This window comes from Pelodiscus sinensis, chromosome 2, assembly GCF_052426305.1.
Source record: "Pelodiscus sinensis isolate ZL-2025 chromosome 2, ASM5242630v1, whole genome shotgun sequence".
Lineage (NCBI taxonomy): Eukaryota > Metazoa > Chordata > Testudines > Trionychidae > Pelodiscus > Pelodiscus sinensis.
Genome location: NC_143053.1, coordinates 1,946,398 through 1,969,191, shown reverse-complemented (window position 1 = coordinate 1,969,191; position 22,794 = coordinate 1,946,398). Strand labels below are relative to the sequence as shown.

At 64.1% G+C, this 22,794-nt stretch overlaps 1 protein-coding gene across 3 annotated transcripts in view; it reads right to left on the bottom strand.

Moving 5' to 3' along the window:
• LOC102447370 (uncharacterized) overlaps positions 1-22,794 on the bottom strand; it is a 106,548-nt gene that overhangs the window by 8,036 nt on the left and 75,718 nt on the right. For 2 of the 3 annotated variants that reach the window (XM_089776083.1, XM_089776084.1), the window contains one exon: positions 21,951-22,186. The exons of the other annotated variant lie outside the window; for it this stretch is intronic. In XM_089776083.1, coding sequence (XP_089632209.1) covers positions 21,951-22,186 — 236 coding nt within the window. The remainder of the gene's footprint in view (positions 1-21,950; positions 22,187-22,794) is intronic. 3 annotated transcript variants of the gene reach the window in all.

The window sequence follows — 22,794 nt, the reverse complement described above, 5'->3', positions numbered from 1 at the left end:
CCCCGAGCTAGGACTCCGCAGGGCGCATTTCCACCCCGAGCTAGGACCCTGCAGGGCGCATTCCCACCCCAAGCTAGGACTCCGCAGGGCGCATTCCCACCCCGAGCTAGGACTCTGCGGGGCGCATTCCCACCCTGAGCTAGGACTCTGCAGGGCGCATTTCCACCCCGAGCTAGGACTCTGCGGGGCGCATTCCCACCCTGAGCTAGGACTCTGCAGGGCGCATTCCCACCCTGAGCTAGGACTCTGCAGGGCACATTTCCACCCTGAGCTAGGACTCTGCAGGGCGCATTTCCACCCTGAGCTAGGACTCTGCAGGGCACATTTCCACCCTGAGCTAGGACTCTGCAGGGCGCATTTCCACCCTGAGCTAGGACTCTGCAGGGCACATTTCCACCCTGAGCTAGGACTCTGCAGGGCGCATTCCCACCCTGAGCTAGGACTCTGCAGGGCGCATTTCCACCCTGAGCTAGGACTCTGCAGGGCACATTTCCACCCTGAGCTAGGACTCTGCAGGGCGCATTTCCACCCTGAGCTAGGACTCTGCAGGGCACATTTCCACCCTGAGCTAGGACTCTGCAGGGCGCATTCCCACCCTGAGCTAGGACTCTGCAGGGCGCATTTCCACCCCGAGCTAGGACTCTGCAGGGCGCATTCCCACCCCGAGCTAGGACCCTGCAGGGCGCATTCCCACCCCGAGCTAGGACTCTGCAGGGCGCATTTCCACCCCGAGCTAGGACTCTGCAAGGCGCATTCCCACCCCGAGCTAGGACCCTGCAGGGCGCATTCCCACCCCGAGCTAGGACCCTGCAGGGCGCATTCCCACCCCGAGCTAGGACTCTGCAGGGCGCATTTCCACCCCGAGCTAGGACTCTGCAGGGCGCATTTCCACCCCGAGCTAGGACTCTGCAGGGCGCATTTCCACCCCGAGCTAGGACTCTGCAAGGCGCATTCCCACCCCGAGCTAGGACTCTGCAGGGCGCATTCCCACCCCGAGCTAGGACTCTGCAGGGCGCATTCCCACCCCGAGCTAGGACTCTGCAAGGCGCATTCCCACCCCGAGCTAGGACTCTGCGGGGCGCATTCCCACCCCGAGCTAGGACTCTGCAAGGCGCATTCCCACCCCGAGCTAGGACTCTGCGGGGCGCATTTCCACCCCGAGCTAGGACCCTGCAGGGCGCATTCCCACCCCGAGCTAGGACTCTGCAAGGCGCATTCCCACCCCGAGCTAGGACTCTGCAAGGCGCATTTCCACCCCGAGCTAGGACTCTGCAGGGCGCATTCCCACCCCGAGCTAGGACTCTGCAGGGCGCATTTCCACCCCGAGCTAGGACTCTGCAGGGCGCATTCCCACCCCGAGCTAGGACTCTGCAGGGCGCATTCCCACCCCGAGCTAGGACTCTGCAGGGCGCATTCCCACCCCGAGCTAGGACTCTGCAGGGCGCATTCCCACCCCGAGCTAGGACTCTGCAGGGCGCATTCCCACCCCGAGCTAGGACTCTGCAGGGCGCATTCCCACCCCGAGCTAGGACTCTGCAGGGCGCATTCCCACCCCGAGCTAGGACTCTGCGGGGCGCATTTCCACCCTGAGCTAGGACTCTGCGGGGCGCATTTCCACCCCGAGCTAGGACTCTGCAGGGCGCATTCCCACCCCGAGCTAGGACTCTGCGGGGCGCATTCCCACCCCGAGCTAGGACTCTGCAGGGCGCATTTCTACCCCGAGCTAGGACTCTGCAGGGCGCATTTCCACCCCGAGCTAGGACTCTGCAGGGCGCATTCCCACCCCGAGCTAGGACTCTGCAGGGCGCATTCCCACCCTGAGCTAGGACTCTGCAGGGCGCATTTCTACCCTGAGCTAGGACTCTGCAGGGCGCATTCCCACCCTGAGCTAGGACTCTGCAGGGCGCATTTCTACCCCGAGCTAGGACTCTGCAGGGCGCATTCCCACCCTGAGCTAGGACTCTGCAGGGCGCATTTCCACCCCGAGCTAGGACTCTGCAGGGCGCATTTCCACCCCGAGCTAGGACTCTGCGGGGCGCATTTCCACCCCGAGCTAGGACTCTGCAGGGCGCATTTCTACCCTGAGCTAGGACTCTGCAGGGCGCATTCCCACCCTGAGCTAGGACTCTGCAGGGCGCATTTCTACCCCGAGCTAGGACTCTGCAGGGCGCATTCCCACCCTGAGCTAGGACTCTGCAGGGCGCATTTCCACCCCGAGCTAGGACTCTGCAGGGCGCATTTCCACCCCGAGCTAGGACTCTGCGGGGCGCATTCCCACCCTGAGCTAGGACTCTGCGGGGCGCATTTCCACCCCGAGCTAGGACTCTGCGGGGCGCATTTCCACCCCGAGCTAGGACTCTGCGGGGCGCATTTCCACCCCGAGCTAGGACCCTGCAGGGCGCATTCCCACCCCGAGCTAGGACTCTGCAGGGCGCATTTCTACCCCGAGCTAGGACTCTGCAAGGCGCATTTCCACCCCGAGCTAGGACTCTGCAGGGCGCATTTCTACCCCGAGCTAGGACCCTGCAGGGCGCATTCCCACCCTGAGCTAGGACTCTGCAGGGCGCATTTCTACCCCGAGGGCGCATTTCTACCCCGAGCTAGGACTCTGCAAGGCGCATTTCCACCCCGAGCTAGGACTCTGCAGGGCGCATTCCCACCCTGAGCTAGGACTCTGCAGGGCGCATTTCTACCCCGAGCTAGGACCCTGCAGGGCGCATTCCCACCCTGAGCTAGGACTCTGCAGGGCGCATTTCTACCCCGAGCTAGGACTCTGCAGGGCGCATTTCTACCCCGAGCTAGGACTCTGCAAGGCGCATTCCCACCCCGAGCTAGGACTCTGCGGGGCGCATTCCCACCCCGAGCTAGGACTCTGCGGGGCGCATTCCCACCCCGAGCTAGGACTCTGCGGGGCGCATTCCCACCCCGAGCTAGGACTCTGCGGGGCGCATTTCCACCCCGAGCTAGGACTCTGCAGGGCGCATTTCCACCCCGAGCTAGGACTCTGCGGGGCGCATTTCCACCCCGAGCTAGGACTCTGCAGGGCGCATTTCTACCCTGAGCTAGGACTCTGCAGGGCGCATTCCCACCCTGAGCTAGGACTCTGCAGGGCGCATTTCTACCCCGAGCTAGGACTCTGCAGGGCGCATTCCCACCCTGAGCTAGGACTCTGCAGGGCGCATTTCCACCCCGAGCTAGGACTCTGCAGGGCGCATTTCCACCCCGAGCTAGGACTCTGCGGGGCGCATTCCCACCCTGAGCTAGGACTCTGCAGGGCGCATTTCCACCCCGAGCTAGGACTCTGCGGGGCGCATTTCCACCCCGAGCTAGGACTCTGCGGGGCGCATTCCCACCCCGAGCTAGGACTCTGCGGGGCGCATTTCCACCCCGAGCTAGGACTCTGAGGGGCGCATTCCCACCCCGAGCTAGGACTCTGCAGGGCGCATTCCCACCCCGAGCTAGGACTCTGCGGGGCGCATTTCTACCCCGAGCTAGGACTCTGCGGGGCGCATTTCCACCCCGAGCTAGGACTCTGCGGGGCGCATTTCCACCCCGAGCTAGGACTCTGCGGGGCGCATTCCCACCCCGAGCTAGGACTCTGCGGGGCGCATTTCCACCCCGAGCTAGGACTCTGCGGGGCGCATTTCCACCCCGAGCTAGGACTCTGCGGGGCGCATTTCCACCCCGAGCTAGGACCCTGCAGGGCGCATTCCCACCCCGAGCTAGGACTCTGCAGGGCGCATTTCTACCCCGAGCTAGGACTCTGCAAGGCGCATTTCCACCCCGAGCTAGGACTCTGCAGGGCGCATTTCTACCCCGAGCTAGGACCCTGCAGGGCGCATTCCCACCCTGAGCTAGGACTCTGCAGGGCGCATTTCTACCCCGAGGGCGCATTTCTACCCCGAGCTAGGACTCTGCAAGGCGCATTTCCACCCTGAGCTAGGACTCTGCAGGGCGCATTCCCACCCTGAGCTAGGACTCTGCAGGGCGCATTTCTACCCCGAGCTAGGACTCTGCAGGGCGCATTTCTACCCCGAGCTAGGACTCTGCAAGGCGCATTCCCACCCCGAGCTAGGACTCTGCGGGGCGCATTCCCACCCCGAGCTAGGACTCTGCGGGGCGCATTCCCACCCCGAGCTAGGACTCTGCGGGGCGCATTTCCACCCCGAGCTAGGACTCTGCGGGGCGCATTCCCACCCCGAGCTAGGACTCTGCGGGGCGCATTCCCACCCCGAGCTAGGACTCTGCAAGGCGCATTTCTACCCCGAGCTAGGACTCTGCAAGGCGCATTTCTACCCCGAGCTAGGACTCTGCGGGGCGCATTTCCACCCCGAGCTAGGACTCTGCGGGGCGCATTCCCACCCCGAGCTAGGACTCTGCGGGGCGCATTTCTACCCCGAGCTAGGACTCTGCAGGGCGCATTCCCACCCCGAGCTAGGACTCTGCAGGGCGCATTTCTACCCCGAGCTAGGACTCTGCAAGGCGCATTTCCACCCCGAGCTAGGACCCTGCAGGGCGCATTCCCACCCCGAGCTAGGACCCTGCAAGGCGCATTTCTACCCCGAGCTAGGACTCTGCAAGGCGCATTTCTACCCCGAGCTAGGACTCTGCAAGGCGCATTCCCACCCCGAGCTAGGACTCTGCAGGGCGCATTCCCACCCCGAGCTAGGACTCTGCAGGGCGCATTCCTACCCCGAGCTAGGACTCTGCAAGGCGCATTTCCACCCCGAGCTAGGACCCTGCAGGGCGCATTCCCACCCCGAGCTAGGACTCTGCAGGGCGCATTTCCACCCCGAGCTAGGACTCTGCAGGGCACATTCCTACCCCGAGCTAGGACTCTGCAAGGCGCATTTCCACCCCGAGCTAGGACCCTGCAGGGCGCATTCCCACCCCGAGCTAGGACTCTGCAGGGCGCATTTCTACCCCGAGCTAGGACTCTGCAGGGCGCATTTCTACCCCGAGCTAGGACTCTGCAGGGCGCATTTCTACCCCGAGCTAGGACTCTGCAGGGCGCATTTCTACCCCGAGCTAGGACCCTGCAGGGCGCATTCCCACCCCGAGCTAGGACCCTGCAGGGCGCATTCCCACCCTGAGCTAGGACTCTGCAGGGCGCATTTCTACCCCGAGCTAGGACTCTGCGGGGCGCATTTCCACCCCGAGCTAGGACTCTGCGGGGCGCATTTCCACCCCGAGCTAGGACTCTGCGGGGCGCATTCCCACCCCGAGGTAGGACTCTGCGGGGCGCATTTCCACCCCGAGCTAGGACTCTGCAAGGCGCATTCCCACCCCGAGCTAGGACTCTGCAGGGCGCATTCCCACCCCGAGCTAGGACTCTGCAGGGCGCATTCCCACCCCGAGCTAGGACTCTGCAGGGCGCATTTCCACCCCGAGCTAGGACTCTGCAGGGCGCATTTCCACCCCGAGCTAGGACTCTGCAGGGCGCATTCCCACCCCGAGCTAGGACTCTGCAAGGCGCATTCCCACCCCGAGCTAGGACTCTGCAGGGCGCATTTCCACCCCGAGCTAGGACTCTGCAGGGCGCATTTCCACCCCGAGCTAGGACTCTGCAAGGCGCATTCCCACCCCGAGCTAGGACTCTGCAGGGCGCATTCCCACCCCGAGCTAGGACTCTGCGGGGCGCATTCCCACCCCGAGCTAGGACTCTGCGGGGCGCATTCCCACCCCGAGCTAGGACTCTGCGGGGCGCATTCCCACCCCGAGCTAGGACTCTGCGGGGCGCATTCCCACCCCGAGCTAGGACCCTGCAGGGCGCATTCCCACCCCGAGCTAGGACCCTGCAGGGCGCATTCCCACCCCGAGCTAGGACTCTGCAGGGCGCATTTCCACCCCGAGCTAGGACTCTGCGGGGCGCATTCCCACCCCGAGCTAGGACTCTGCGGGGCGCATTCCCACCCCGAGCTAGGACTCTGCGGGGCGCATTTCCACCCCGAGCTAGGACTCTGCGGGGCGCATTCCCACCCCGAGCTAGGACTCTGCGGGGCGCATTCCCACCCCGAGCTAGGACTCTGCAAGGCGCATTTCTACCCCGAGCTAGGACTCTGCAAGGCGCATTTCTACCCCGAGCTAGGACTCTGCAGGGCGCATTTCTACCCCGAGCTAGGACTCTGCAGGGCGCATTCCCACCCCGAGCTAGGACTCTGCAGGGCGCATTTCTACCCCGAGCTAGGACTCTGCAAGGCGCATTTCCACCCCGAGCTAGGACCCTGCAGGGCGCATTCCCACCCCGAGCTAGGACTCTGCAAGGCGCATTTCTACCCCGAGCTAGGACTCTGCAAGGCGCATTTCTACCCCGAGCTAGGACTCTGCAGGGCGCATTCCCACCCCGAGCTAGGACTCTGCAGGGCGCATTCCTACCCCGAGCTAGGACTCTGCAAGGCGCATTTCCACCCCGAGCTAGGACCCTGCAGGGCGCATTCCCACCCCGAGCTAGGACTCTGCAGGGCGCATTTCTACCCCGAGCTAGGACTCTGCAGGGCGCATTTCTACCCCGAGCTAGGACTCTGCAGGGCGCATTTCTACCCCGAGCTAGGACTCTGCAGGGCGCATTTCTACCCCGAGCTAGGACTCTGCAGGGCGCATTTCTACCCCGAGCTAGGACCCTGCAGGGCGCATTCCCACCCCGAGCTAGGACCCTGCAGGGCGCATTCCCACCCCGAGCTAGGACTCTGCAGGGCGCATTTCTACCCCGAGCTAGGACTCTGCAGGGCGCATTTCCACCCCGAGCTAGGACTCTGCGGGGCGCATTTCTACCCCGAGCTAGGACTCTGCAGGGCGCATTTCCACCCCGAGCTAGGACTCTGCAAGGCGCATTCCCACCCCGAGCTAGGACTCTGCGGGGCGCATTTCCACCCCGAGCTAGGACTCTGCAGGGCGCATTTCCACCCCGAGCTAGGACTCTGCAGGGCGCATTCCCACCCCGAGCTAGGACTCTGCAGGGCGCATTCCCACCCCGAGCTAGGACTCTGTAGGGCGCATTTCCACCCCGAGCTAGGACTCTGCAGGGCGCATTTCCACCCCGAGCTAGGACTCTGCAAGGCGCATTCCCACCCCGAGCTAGGACTCTGCAGGGCGCATTTCCACCCCGAGCTAGGACTCTGCAGGGCGCATTTCCACCCCGAGCTAGGACTCTGCAGGGCGCATTTCCACCCCGAGCTAGGACTCTGCAGGGCGCATTCCCACCCCGAGCTAGGACTCTGCAAGGCGCATTTCCACCCCGAGCTAGGACTCTGCAGGGCGCATTCCCACCCCGAGCTAGGACTCTGCGGGGCGCATTTCTACCCCGAGCTAGGACTCTGCAGGGCGCATTTCTACCCCGAGCTAGGACCCTGCAGGGCGCATTCCCACCCCGAGCTAGGACCCTGCAGGGCGCATTCCCACCCCGAGCTAGGACTCTGCAGGGCGCATTTCTACCCCGAGCTAGGACTCTGCAGGGCGCATTTCCATCCCGAGCTAGGACTCTGCAGGGCGCATTTCCACCCCGAGCTAGGACTCTGCAGGGCGCATTTCTACCCCGAGCTAGGACTCTGCAGGGCGCATTTCTACCCCGAGCTAGGACTCTGCAGGGCGCATTTCTACCCCGAGCTAGGACCCTGCAGGGCGCATTCCCACCCCGAGCTAGGACCCTGCAGGGCGCATTCCCACCCCGAGCTAGGACTCTGCAGGGCGCATTTCCACCCCGAGCTAGGACTCTGCAGGGCGCATTTCCACCCCGAGCTAGGACTCTGCGGGGCGCATTCCCACCCCGAGGTAGGACTCTGCGGGGCGCATTCCCACCCCGAGGTAGGACTCTGCGGGGCGCATTCCCACCCCGAGCTAGGACTCTGCAAGGCGCATTCCCACCCCGAGCTAGGACTCTGCAGGGCGCATTCCCACCCCGAGCTAGGACTCTGCAGGGCGCATTCCCACCCCGAGCTAGGACTCTGCAGGGCGCATTTCCACCCCGAGCTAGGACTCTGCAGGGCGCATTTCCACCCCGAGCTAGGACTCTGCAGGGCGCATTCCCACCCCGAGCTAGGACTCTGCAAGGCGCATTCCCACCCCGAGCTAGGACTCTGCAGGGCGCATTCCCACCCCGAGCTAGGACTCTGCAGGGCGCATTTCCACCCCGAGCTAGGACTCTGCAGGGCGCATTTCCACCCCGAGCTAGGACTCTGCGGGGCGCATTCCCACCCCGAGGTAGGACTCTGCGGGGCGCATTCCCACCCCGAGGTAGGACTCTGCGGGGCGCATTCCCACCCCGAGCTAGGACTCTGCAAGGCGCATTCCCACCCCGAGCTAGGACTCTGCAGGGCGCATTCCCACCCCGAGCTAGGACTCTGCAGGGCGCATTCCCACCCCGAGCTAGGACTCTGCAGGGCGCATTTCCACCCCGAGCTAGGACTCTGCAGGGCGCATTTCCACCCCGAGCTAGGACTCTGCAGGGCGCATTCCCACCCCGAGCTAGGACTCTGCAAGGCGCATTCCCACCCCGAGCTAGGACTCTGCAGGGCGCATTTCCACCCCGAGCTAGGACTCTGCAGGGCGCATTTCCACCCCGAGCTAGGACTCTGCAAGGCGCATTCCCACCCCGAGCTAGGACTCTGCAGGGCGCATTCCCACCCCGAGCTAGGACTCTGCAGGGCGCATTCCCACCCCGAGCTAGGACTCTGCGGGGCGCATTCCCACCCCGAGCTAGGACTCTGCGGGGCGCATTCCCACCCCGAGCTAGGACTCTGCGGGGCGCATTCCCACCCCGAGCTAGGACCCTGCAGGGCGCATTCCCACCCCGAGCTAGGACCCTGCAGGGCGCATTCCCACCCCGAGCTAGGACTCTGCAGGGCGCATTTCCACCCCGAGCTAGGACTCTGCAGGGCGCATTTCTACCCCGAGCTAGGACTCTGCAGGGCGCATTTCTACCCCGAGCTAGGACTCTGCAGGGCGCATTTCTACCCCGAGCTAGGACCCTGCAGGGCGCATTCCCACCCCGAGCTAGGACCCTGCAGGGCGCATTCCCACCCCGAGCTAGGACTCTGCAGGGCGCATTTCCACCCCGAGCTAGGACTCTGCAGGGCGCATTTCCACCCCGAGCTAGGACTCTGCGGGGCGCATTCCCACCCCGAGGTAGGACTCTGCGGGGCGCATTCCCACCCCGAGGTAGGACTCTGCGGGGCGCATTCCCACCCCGAGCTAGGACTCTGCAAGGCGCATTCCCACCCCGAGCTAGGACTCTGCAGGGCGCATTCCCACCCCGAGCTAGGACTCTGCAGGGCGCATTCCCACCCCGAGCTAGGACTCTGCAGGGCGCATTTCCACCCCGAGCTAGGACTCTGCAGGGCGCATTTCCACCCCGAGCTAGGACTCTGCAGGGCGCATTCCCACCCCGAGCTAGGACTCTGCAAGGCGCATTCCCACCCCGAGCTAGGACTCTGCAGGGCGCATTTCCACCCCGAGCTAGGACTCTGCAGGGCGCATTTCCACCCCGAGCTAGGACTCTGCAAGGCGCATTCCCACCCCGAGCTAGGACTCTGCAGGGCGCATTCCCACCCCGAGCTAGGACTCTGCAGGGCGCATTCCCACCCCGAGCTAGGACTCTGCGGGGCGCATTCCCACCCCGAGCTAGGACTCTGCGGGGCGCATTCCCACCCCGAGCTAGGACTCTGCGGGGCGCATTCCCACCCCGAGCTAGGACCCTGCAGGGCGCATTCCCACCCCGAGCTAGGACCCTGCAGGGCGCATTCCCACCCCGAGCTAGGACTCTGCGGGGCGCATTCCCACCCCGAGCTAGGACTCTGCGGGGCGCATTCCCACCCCGAGCTAGGACTCTGCGGGGCGCATTTCCACCCCGAGCTAGGACTCTGCGGGGCGCATTCCCACCCCGAGCTAGGACTCTGCGGGGCGCATTCCCACCCCGAGCTAGGACTCTGCGGGGCGCATTTCTACCCCGAGCTAGGACTCTGCAAGGCGCATTTCTACCCCGAGCTAGGACTCTGCAAGGCGCATTTCTACCCCGAGCTAGGACTCTGCAGGGCGCATTCCCACCCCGAGCTAGGACTCTGCAGGGCGCATTTCTACCCCGAGCTAGGACTCTGCAAGGCGCATTTCCACCCCGAGCTAGGACCCTGCAGGGCGCATTCCCACCCCGAGCTAGGACTCTGCAGGGCGCATTTCTACCCCGAGCTAGGACTCTGCAAGGCGCATTTCTACCCCGAGCTAGGACTCTGCAGGGCGCATTCCCACCCCGAGCTAGGACTCTGCAGGGCGCATTCCTACCCCGAGCTAGGACTCTGCAAGGCGCATTTCCACCCCGAGCTAGGACCCTGCAGGGCGCATTCCCACCCCGAGCTAGGACTCTGCAGGGCGCATTTCTACCCCGAGCTAGGACTCTGCAGGGCGCATTTCTACCCCGAGCTAGGACTCTGCAGGGCGCATTTCTACCCCGAGCTAGGACTCTGCAGGGCGCATTTCTACCCCGAGCTAGGACCCTGCAGGGCGCATTCCCACCCCGAGCTAGGACCCTGCAGGGCGCATTCCCACCCCGAGCTAGGACTCTGCAGGGCGCATTTCTACCCCGAGCTAGGACTCTGCAGGGCGCATTTCCACCCCGAGCTAGGACTCTGCAGGGCGCATTTCTACCCCGAGCTAGGACTCTGCAGGGCGCATTTCCACCCCGAGCTAGGACTCTGCAGGGCGCATTTCTACCCTGAGCTAGGACTCTGCAGGGCGCATTTCCACCCCGAGCTAGGACTCTGCAGGGCGCATTCCCACCCCGAGCTAGGACTCTGCGGGGCGCATTTCCACCCCGAGCTAGGACTCTGCGGGGCGCATTCCCACCCCGAGCTAGGACTCTGCGGGGCGCATTTCTACCCCGAGCTAGGACTCTGCAGGGCGCATTTCTACCCTGAGCTAGGACTCTGCAGGGCGCATTTCCACCCCGAGCTAGGACTCTGCAGGGCGCATTCCCACCCCGAGCTAGGACTCTGCAGGGCGCATTCCCACCCCGAGCTAGGACTCTGCAGGGCGCATTTCCACCCCGAGCTAGGACTCTGCAGGGCGCATTTCTACCCCGAGCTAGGACTCTGCAGGGCGCATTCCCACCCCGAGCTAGGACTCTGCAAGGCGCATTTCCACCCCGAGCTAGGACTCTGCAGGGCGCATTCCCACCCCGAGCTAGGACTCTGCGGGGCGCATTTCTACCCCGAGCTAGGACTCTGCAGGGCGCATTTCTACCCCGAGCTAGGACCCTGCAGGGCGCATTCCCACCCCGAGCTAGGACCCTGCAGGGCGCATTCCCACCCCGAGCTAGGACTCTGCAGGGCGCATTTCTACCCCGAGCTAGGACTCTGCAGGGCGCATTTCCATCCCGAGCTAGGACCCTGCAGGGCGCATTTCTACCCCGAGCTAGGACTCTGCAGGGCGCATTTCTACCCCGAGCTAGGACTCTGCAGGGCGCATTTCTACCCCGAGCTAGGACTCTGCAGGGCGCATTTCTACCCCGAGCTAGGACCCTGCAGGGCGCATTCCCACCCCGAGCTAGGACCCTGCAGGGCGCATTCCCACCCTGAGCTAGGACTCTGCAGGGCGCATTTCCACCCCGAGCTAGGACTCTGCAGGGCGCATTTCCACCCCGAGCTAGGACTCTGCGGGGCGCATTCCCACCCCGAGGTAGGACTCTGCGGGGCGCATTCCCACCCCGAGGTAGGACTCTGCGGGGCGCATTCCCACCCCGAGCTAGGACTCTGCAAGGCGCATTCCCACCCCGAGCTAGGACTCTGCAGGGCGCATTCCCACCCCGAGCTAGGACTCTGCAGGGCGCATTCCCACCCCGAGCTAGGACTCTGCAGGGCGCATTTCCACCCCGAGCTAGGACTCTGCAGGGCGCATTTCCACCCCGAGCTAGGACTCTGCAGGGCGCATTCCCACCCCGAGCTAGGACTCTGCAAGGCGCATTCCCACCCCGAGCTAGGACTCTGCAGGGCGCATTTCCACCCCGAGCTAGGACTCTGCAGGGCGCATTTCCACCCCGAGCTAGGACTCTGCAAGGCGCATTCCCACCCCGAGCTAGGACTCTGCAGGGCGCATTCCCACCCCGAGCTAGGACTCTGCAGGGCGCATTCCCACCCCGAGCTAGGACTCTGCGGGGCGCATTCCCACCCCGAGCTAGGACTCTGCGGGGCGCATTCCCACCCCGAGCTAGGACTCTGCGGGGCGCATTCCCACCCCGAGCTAGGACCCTGCAGGGCGCATTCCCACCCCGAGCTAGGACCCTGCAGGGCGCATTCCCACCCCGAGCTAGGACTCTGCAGGGCGCATTTCCACCCCGAGCTAGGACTCTGCGGGGCGCATTCCCACCCCGAGCTAGGACTCTGCGGGGCGCATTCCCACCCCGAGCTAGGACTCTGCGGGGCGCATTTCCACCCCGAGCTAGGACTCTGCGGGGCGCATTCCCACCCCGAGCTAGGACTCTGCGGGGCGCATTCCCACCCCGAGCTAGGACTCTGCAAGGCGCATTTCTACCCCGAGCTAGGACTCTGCAAGGCGCATTTCTACCCCGAGCTAGGACTCTGCAAGGCGCATTTCTACCCCGAGCTAGGACTCTGCAGGGCGCATTCCCACCCCGAGCTAGGACTCTGCAGGGCGCATTTCTACCCCGAGCTAGGACTCTGCAAGGCGCATTTCCACCCCGAGCTAGGACCCTGCAGGGCGCATTCCCACCCCGAGCTAGGACTCTGCAAGGCGCATTTCTACCCCGAGCTAGGACTCTGCAAGGCGCATTTCTACCCCGAGCTAGGACTCTGCAGGGCGCATTCCCACCCCGAGCTAGGACTCTGCAGGGCGCATTCCTACCCCGAGCTAGGACTCTGCAAGGCGCATTTCCACCCCGAGCTAGGACCCTGCAGGGCGCATTCCCACCCCGAGCTAGGACTCTGCAGGGCGCATTTCTACCCCGAGCTAGGACTCTGCAGGGCGCATTTCTACCCCGAGCTAGGACTCTGCAGGGCGCATTTCTACCCCGAGCTAGGACTCTGCAGGGCGCATTTCTACCCCGAGCTAGGACCCTGCAGGGCGCATTCCCACCCCGAGCTAGGACTCTGCAGGGCGCATTTCTACCCCGAGCTAGGACTCTGCAGGGCGCATTTCCACCCCGAGCTAGGACTCTGCAGGGCGCATTTCTACCCCGAGCTAGGACTCTGCAGGGCGCATTTCCACCCCGAGCTAGGACTCTGCAAGGCGCATTCCCACCCCGAGCTAGGACTCTGCGGGGCGCATTTCCACCCCGAGCTAGGACTCTGCAGGGCGCATTTCCACCCCGAGCTAGGACTCTGCAGGGCGCATTCCCACCCCGAGCTAGGACTCTGCAGGGCGCATTCCCACCCCGAGCTAGGACTCTGTAGGGCGCATTTCCACCCCGAGCTAGGACTCTGCAGGGCGCATTTCCACCCCGAGCTAGGACTCTGCAAGGCGCATTCCCACCCCGAGCTAGGACTCTGCAGGGCGCATTTCCACCCCGAGCTAGGACTCTGCAGGGCGCATTTCCACCCCGAGCTAGGACTCTGCAAGGCGCATTCCCACCCCGAGCTAGGACTCTGCGGGGCGCATTTCCACCCCGAGCTAGGACTCTGCAGGGCGCATTTCCACCCCGAGCTAGGACTCTGCAGGGCGCATTCCCACCCCGAGCTAGGACTCTGCAGGGCGCATTCCCACCCCGAGCTAGGACTCTGTAGGGCGCATTTCCACCCCGAGCTAGGACTCTGCAGGGCGCATTTCCACCCCGAGCTAGGACTCTGCAAGGCGCATTCCCACCCCGAGCTAGGACTCTGCAGGGCGCATTTCCACCCCGAGCTAGGACTCTGCAGGGCGCATTTCCACCCCGAGCTAGGACTCTGCAGGGCGCATTTCCACCCCGAGCTAGGACTCTGCAGGGCGCATTTCCACCCCGAGCTAGGACTCTGCAGGGCGCATTTCCACCCCGAGCTAGGACTCTGCAGGGCGCATTTCCACCCCGAGCTAGGACTCTGCAGGGCGCATTTCCACCCCGAGCTAGGACTCTGCAGGGCGCATTTCTACCCCGAGCTAGGACTCTGCAGGGCGCATTCCCACCCCGAGCTAGGACTCTGCAAGGCGCATTTCCACCCCGAGCTAGGACTCTGCGGGGCGCATTCCCACCCCGAGCTAGGACTCTGCGGGGCGCATTTCTACCCCGAGCTAGGACTCTGCAGGGCGCATTTCTACCCCGAGCTAGGACTCTGCAGGGCGCATTTCCACCCCGAGCTAGGACTCTGCAGGGCGCATTCCCACCCCGAGCTAGGACTCTGCAGGGCGCATTCCCACCCCGAGCTAGGACTCTGCAGGGCGCATTTCCACCCCGAGCTAGGACTCTGCAGGGCGCATTTCTACCCCGAGCTAGGACTCTGCAGGGCGCATTCCCACCCCGAGCTAGGACTCTGCAAGGCGCATTTCCACCCCGAGCTAGGACTCTGCAGGGCGCATTCCCACCCCGAGCTAGGACTCTGCGGGGCGCATTTCTACCCCGAGCTAGGACTCTGCAGGGCGCATTTCTACCCCGAGCTAGGACCCTGCAGGGCGCATTCCCACCCCGAGCTAGGACCCTGCAGGGCGCATTCCCACCCCGAGCTAGGACCCTGCAGGGCGCATTCCCACCCCGAGCTAGGACTCTGCAGGGCGCATTTCTACCCCGAGCTAGGACTCTGCAGGGCGCATTTCCATCCCGAGCTAGGACTCTGCAAGGCGCATTCCCACCCCGAGCTAGGACTCTGCAGGGCGCATTTCCACCCCGAGCTAGGACTCTGCAGGGCGCATTTCCACCCCGAGCTAGGACTCTGCAAGGCGCATTCCCACCCCGAGCTAGGACTCTGCAGGGCGCATTTCCACCCCGAGCTAGGACTCTGCAAGGCGCATTCCCACCCCGAGCTAGGACTCTGCAGGGCGCATTTCCACCCCGAGCTAGGACTCTGCAGGGCGCATTTCTACCCCGAGCTAGGACTCTGCAGGGCGCATTTCTACCCCGAGCTAGGACTCTGCAGGGCGCATTTCTACCCCGAGCTAGGACCCTGCAGGGCGCATTCCCACCCCGAGCTAGGACTCTGCAGGGCGCATTTCTACCCCGAGCTAGGACTCTGCAGGGCGCATTTCCACCCCGAGCTAGGACTCTGCAGGGCGCATTTCTACCCCGAGCTAGGACTCTGCAGGGCGCATTTCCACCCCGAGCTAGGACTCTGCAAGGCGCATTCCCACCCCGAGCTAGGACTCTGCGGGGCGCATTTCCACCCCGAGCTAGGACTCTGCAGGGCGCATTTCCACCCCGAGCTAGGACTCTGCAGGGCGCATTCCCACCCCGAGCTAGGACTCTGCAGGGCGCATTCCCACCCCGAGCTAGGACTCTGTAGGGCGCATTTCCACCCCGAGCTAGGACTCTGCAGGGCGCATTTCCACCCCGAGCTAGGACTCTGCAAGGCGCATTCCCACCCCGAGCTAGGACTCTGCAGGGCGCATTTCCACCCCGAGCTAGGACTCTGCAGGGCGCATTTCCACCCCGAGCTAGGACTCTGCAAGGCGCATTCCCACCCCGAGCTAGGACTCTGCGGGGCGCATTTCCACCCCGAGCTAGGACTCTGCAGGGCGCATTTCCACCCCGAGCTAGGACTCTGCAGGGCGCATTCCCACCCCGAGCTAGGACTCTGCAGGGCGCATTCCCACCCCGAGCTAGGACTCTGTAGGGCGCATTTCCACCCCGAGCTAGGACTCTGCAGGGCGCATTTCCACCCCGAGCTAGGACTCTGCAAGGCGCATTCCCACCCCGAGCTAGGACTCTGCAGGGCGCATTTCCACCCCGAGCTAGGACTCTGCAGGGCGCATTTCCACCCCGAGCTAGGACTCTGCAGGGCGCATTTCCACCCCGAGCTAGGACTCTGCAGGGCGCATTTCCACCCCGAGCTAGGACTCTGCAGGGCGCATTTCCACCCCGAGCTAGGACTCTGCAGGGCGCATTTCCACCCCGAGCTAGGACTCTGCAGGGCGCATTTCCACCCCGAGCTAGGACTCTGCAGGGCGCATTTCTACCCCGAGCTAGGACTCTGCAGGGCGCATTCCCACCCCGAGCTAGGACTCTGCAAGGCGCATTTCCACCCCGAGCTAGGACTCTGCGGGGCGCATTCCCACCCCGAGCTAGGACTCTGCGGGGCGCATTTCTACCCCGAGCTAGGACTCTGCAGGGCGCATTTCTACCCCGAGCTAGGACTCTGCAGGGCGCATTTCCACCCCGAGCTAGGACTCTGCAGGGCGCATTCCCACCCCGAGCTAGGACTCTGCAGGGCGCATTCCCACCCCGAGCTAGGACTCTGCAGGGCGCATTTCCACCCCGAGCTAGGACTCTGCAGGGCGCATTTCTACCCCGAGCTAGGACTCTGCAGGGCGCATTCCCACCCCGAGCTAGGACTCTGCAAGGCGCATTTCCACCCCGAGCTAGGACTCTGCAGGGCGCATTCCCACCCCGAGCTAGGACTCTGCGGGGCGCATTTCTACCCCGAGCTAGGACTCTGCAGGGCGCATTTCTACCCCGAGCTAGGACCCTGCAGGGCGCATTCCCACCCCGAGCTAGGACCCTGCAGGGCGCATTCCCACCCCGAGCTAGGACCCTGCAGGGCGCATTCCCACCCCGAGCTAGGACTCTGCAGGGCGCATTTCTACCCCGAGCTAGGACTCTGCAGGGCGCATTTCCATCCCGAGCTAGGACTCTGCAAGGCGCATTCCCACCCCGAGCTAGGACTCTGCAGGGCGCATTTCCACCCCGAGCTAGGACTCTGCAGGGCGCATTTCCACCCCGAGCTAGGACTCTGCAAGGCGCATTCCCACCCCGAGCTAGGACTCTGCAGGGCGCATTTCCACCCCGAGCTAGGACTCTGCAAGGCGCATTCCCACCCCGAGCTAGGACTCTGCAGGGCGCATTTCCACCCCGAGCTAGGACTCTGCAGGGCGCATTTCCACCCCGAGCTAGGACTCTGCAGGGCGCATTCCCACCCCGAGCTAGGACTCTGCAAGGCGCATTTCCACCCCGAGCTAGGACTCTGCAGGGCGCATTTCCACCCCGAGCTAGGACTCTGCAGGGCGCATTTCCACCCCGAGCTAGGACTCTGCAGGGCGCATTTCTACCCCGAGCTAGGACTCTGCAGGGCGCATTCCCACCCCGAGCTAGGACTCTGCAAGGCGCATTTCCACCCCGAGCTAGGACTCTGCAGGGCGCATTCCCACCCCGAGCTAGGACTCTGCGGGGCGCATTCCCACCCCGAGCTAGGACTCTGCAAGGCGCATTTCCACCCCGAGCTAGGACTCTGCAGGGCGCATTTCCACCCCGAGCTAGGACTCTGCAGGGCGCATTTCCACCCCGAGCTAGGACTCTGCAGGGCGCATTCCTACCCCGAGCTAGGACTCTGCAGGGCGCATTCCCACCCCGAGCTAGGACTCTGCAGGGCGCATTCCCACCCCGAGCTAGGACTCTGCAGGGCGCATTTCCACCCCAAGCTAGGACTCTGCAGGGCGCATTTCCACCCCGAGCTAGGACTCTGCAAGGCGCATTTCCACCCCGAGCTAGGACTCTGCAAGGCGCATTTCCACCCCGAGCTAGGACTCTGCAGGGCGCATTTCCACCCCGAGCTAGGACTCTGCAGGGCGCATTCCCACCCCGAGCTAGGACTCTGCAGGGCGCATTCCCACCCCGAGCTAGGACTCTGCAGGGCGCATTCCCACCCCGAGCTAGGACTCTGCAGGGCGCATTTCCACCCCGAGCTAGGACTCTGCAGGGCGCATTTCCACCCCGAGCTAGGACTCTGCAGGGCGCATTCCCACCCCGAGCTAGGACTCTGCAGGGCGCATTCCCACCCCGAGCTAGGACTCTGCAGGGCGCATTTCCACCCCGAGCTAGGACTCTGCAGGGCGCATTCCCACCCCGAGCTAGGACTCTGCAGGGCGCATTCCCACCCCGAGCTAGGACTCTGCAGGGCGCATTTCCACCCCGAGCTAGGACTCTGCAGGGCGCATTCCCACCCCGAGCTAGGACTCTGCAGGGCGCATTCCCACCCCGAGCTAGGACTCTGCAGGGCGCATTCCCACCCCGAGCTAGGACTCTGCAGGGCGCATTCCCACCCCGAGCTAGGACTCTGCAGGGCGCATTTCCACCCCGAGCTAGGACTCTGCAGGGCGCATTTCCACCCCGAGCTAGGACTCTGCAGGGCGCATTTCCACCCCGAGCTAGGACTCTGCAGGGCGCATTTCTACCCCGAGCTAGGACTCTGCAGGGCGCATTCCCACCCCGAGCTAGGACTCTGCAGGGCGCATTTCCACCCCGAGCTAGGACTCTGCAAGGCGCATTTCCACCCCGAGCTAGGACTCTGCGGGGCGCATTTCCACCCTGAGCTAGGACTCTGCAGGGCGCATTTCTACCCTGAGCTAGGACTCTGCAAGGCGCATTTCCACCCCGAGCTAGGACTCTGCAGGGCGCATTTCCACCCTGAGCTAGGACTCTGCAGGGCGCATTTCTACCCTGAGCTAGGACTCTGCAAGGCGCATTTCCACCCCGAGCTAGGACTCTGCAGGGCGCATTTCTACCCTGAGCTAGGACTCTGCAGGGCGCATTTCCACCCTGAGCTAGGACTCTGCAGGGCGCATTTCCACCCTGAGCTAGGACTCTGCAGGGCGCATTCCCACCCTGAGCTAGGACTCTGCAGGGCGCATTCCCACCCCGAGCTAGGACTCTGCAGGGCGCATTCCCACCCCGAGCTAGGACTCTGCAGGGCGCATTTCTACCCCGAGCTAGGACTCTGCAGGGCGCATTTCCACCCCGAGCTAGGACTCTGCGGGGCGCATTCCCACCCCGAGCTAGGACTCTGCGGGGCGCATTCCCACCCCGAGCTAGGACTCTGCGGGGCGCATTCCCACCCCGAGCTAGGACTCTGCAGGGCGCATTCCCACCCCGAGCTAGGACTCTGCAGGGCGCATTTCCACCCCGAGCTAGGACTCTGCAGGGCGCATTTCCACCCCGAGCTAGGACTCTGCAGGGCGCATTTCCACCCCGAGCTAGGACTCTGCAGGGCGCATTCCCACCCCGAGCTAGGACTCTGCAGGGCGCATTCCCACCCCGAGCTAGGACTCTGCAGGGCGCATTCCCACCCCGAGCTAGGACTCTGCAGGGCGCATTCCCACCCCGAGCTAGGACTCTGCAGGGCGCATTTCTACCCCGAGCTAGGACTCTGCAGGGCGCATTCCCACCCCGAGCTAGGACTCTGTAGGGCGCATTCCCACCCCGAGCTAGGACTCTGCGGGGCGCATTTCCACCCCGAGCTAGGACCCTGCAGAGCGCATTCCCACCCCGAGCTAGGACTCTGCAGGGCGCATTCCCACCCCGAGCTAGGACCCTGCAGAGCGCATTTCCACCCCGAGCTAGGACTCTGCAGGGCGCATTCCCACCCCGAGCTAGGACTCTGCGGGGCGCATTCCCACCCCGAGCTAGGACTCTGCGGGGCGCATTCCCACCCCGAGCTAGGACTCTGCGGGGCGCATTTCCACCCCGAGCTAGGACTCTGCAGGGCGCATTCCCACCCCGAGCTAGGACTCTGCAGGGCGCATTCCCACCCCGAGCTAGGACTCTGCAGGGCGCATTCCCACCCCGAGCTAGGACTCTGCAGGGCGCATTTCCACCCCGAGCTAGGACTCTGCAGGGCGCATTCCCACCCCGAGCTAGGACTCTGCAGGGCGCATTTCCACCCTGAGCTAGGACTCTGCAGGGCGCATTTCCACCCCGAGCTAGGACTCTGCAGGGCGCATTCCCACCCCGAGCTAGGACTCTGCAGGGCGCATTCCCACCCCGAGCTAGGACTCTGCAGGGCGCATTTCTACCCCGAGCTAGGACTCTGCAGGGCGCATTTCCACCCCGAGCTAGGACTCTGCGGGGCGCATTTCCACCCCGAGCTAGGACTCTGCGGGGCGCATTCCCACCCCGAGCTAGGACTCTGCGGGGCGCATTTCCACCCCGAGCTAGGACTCTGCAGGGCGCATTCCCACCCCGAGCTAGGACTCTGCAGGGCGCATTCCCACCCCGAGCTAGGACTCTGCAGGGCGCATTCCCACCCCGAGCTAGGACCCTGCGGGGCGCATTTCCACCCCGAGCTAGGACCCTGCAGGGCGCATTCCCACCCCGAGCTAGGACCCTGCAGAGCGCATTTCCACCCCGAGCTAGGACTCTGCAGGGCGCATTCCCACCCTGAGCTAGGACTCTGCGGGGCGCATTCCCACCCCGAGCTAGGACTCTGCGGGGCGCATTCCCACCCCGAGCTAGGACTCTGCGGGGCGCATTTCCACCCCGAGCTAGGACTCTGCGGGGCGCATTCCCACCCCGAGCTAGGACTCTGCGGGGCGCATTCCCACCCCGAGCTAGGACTCTGCGGGGCGCATTCCCACCCCGAGCTAGGACTCCGCAGGGCGCATTCCCACCCCGAGCTAGGACTCTGCGGGGCGCATTCCCACCCTGAGCTAGGACTCTGCGGGGCGCATTCCCACCCTGAGCTAGGACTCTGCAGGGCGCATTTCCACCCCGAGCTAGGACCCTGCAGAGCGCATTTCCACCCCGAGCTAGGACTCTGCAGGGCGCATTCCCACCCTGAGCTAGGACTCTGCGGGGCGCATTCCCACCCCGAGCTAGGACTCTGCGGGGCGCATTCCCACCCCGAGCTAGGACTCTGCGGGGCGCATTTCCACCCCGAGCTAGGACTCTGCGGGGCGCATTCCCACCCCGAGCTAGGACCCTGCAGGGCGCATTCCCACCCCGAGCTAGGACTCTGCAGGGCGCATTCCCACCCCGAGCTAGGACCCTGCAGGGCGCATTCCCACCCTGAGCTAGGACTCTGCAGGGCGCATTCCCACCCCGAGCTAGGACTCTGCGGGGCGCATTCCCACCCCGAGCTAGGACTCTGCAGGGCGCATTTCCACCCCGAGCTGAAATTCACGTACAGATTTTATAGCTGCTAAAACTGTGATTTCCTGACAGGGCCTGTCAAGAATTAGCCCTGTAGCCGAGGTGGGGGCGGGGGGGGCGGGGGTAACGTGTGCTGCAACATCTGCCGATGCTGGGGAGACCTCTCCCAGAACGACTGCTCCCCGAGCAATGGAGCCGGGGGGGCTCTGCTAGGGATGGGGGCGACGCTTATCGGGTAGTCGAGTCATGACTCAACTAGTCTCTTCCTCCCCCACCCTGCTGGCTCTATCCGAGATAGGCAGCAAGGGGGGAGCAGGAGCCGGTGGTGGTGGGGAGCTGGCTTAAAAGCTGGTTCCCCCCTGTGACAGCGCGTTGGGGGTCCCCCGTCTCCTGCACCCCGAAATGGCTCAAACAGACTGCACCAGCCGGTGGAATAGAGGAAGTTTATTGCCTCTCCAGGATACAGCACAGCACAGATGGAATCTGGTCACAGAGCTGGGCTAGGATGCCTCAGGCCCCCTTGAGATGGGGGAGACTGGGCCCCTAAACTCCAGCCCCTTCCCCTAGGCTGTCTCCTCCATGCTCCCAGACAGCAACTCCCTAACCCTCTTCCAGCCCTGCCCCCCAGCCAGGGCAGCATCCCCCTTCCTTTGTTCCTCTCCATGGGGGGTGTCTGGTTCAACAAGTTTGGCATCACCTCTGCCTAGTGAGGTTTTCCCTGCTGGGTCTTGCTCCAGACAGCAGGGGTCACCACAGCCCAGCAAGTACCCCTACTACATCACACCCCCGTCCCCCCGCACCATCTCCCCGGGGCGCAGGGGAGGCAGAGGTATCCTGACTGCTGCACCTCCCCCTTTGAAATGTACAAGAGCTGCCCCCCTTATCGACCAACTGTGGACTCGATGGAAAGTCCATCACCCACTGGGTTAGCTGATTAATCGACAAACATCCCTCGTCTCTGTGAAGTTACCTTGGCAGGTGGGACCCAGCAGGCTCCTCTCCTGGGCTTTGTCCCATGGCTTTGCCTCTGTGCTTCTTCTCCAAGTGTGACTGGATCTCGCCTCCCTCTCGCTTTCTGCCATATAGACACAGCCTCACGCCAGGCAGCAGGGGCTGCTGTGCAAGGGTGAAGACGGCTGGCTGGTCTGAAGGCAAACTGGAGCACGGGGCCTCAAGAGTCATCTCCTCATCTTCGTACTGTAAGTCCTATGGAAGAGGGCCAAGTGCCGGTTACACCGGAAGTTCTGAAAGGCAGCCTGCCCCGACCGTAACCCTGGCATTCCTACCCGCATGCCTAGCGCTCCCTCAAGGTGCTCCCTTGAGTTCGCTCTGTGGGCTACAAACGGGTGGATTTCCCCCGCACCCAGAATTCCGCGATAAAACAGCAAGCGTTCCGGGGGCACTGAAGAAGATGAACAGAGGTGAGCCCACAAACGCTTACAGTGCAACAGTGGCCGGCTTAGGACACCTGCAACCACAAGCACAGCACGGCCGCCTTCTGCAGTCAGCTTTGTGTCTTCAGAAAGGGAGATGAAGAATGCAGAAGTCTCCTGCAAAACCAGCACGTGTATTTCAAAGGTTCACAGGTCAGCTGCATGACAAGCGTCCCCTTGAGATAGAGATCGAGCCTAGATATTTCAGCTCAAGAGGTCAGAATTCCTGGCGGACGAGTGACTAAACGCCATGAAGGAACAGTCTGTCTCCACCATCACGAGATTCAAATCAGAGTTGCTGCAGGGGAGTACCGGGAGCAAAGATCCACGATCTACCTGTGGTCACATCCAAGAGACTCCCAAAAACAAAGCCTCAGAGGA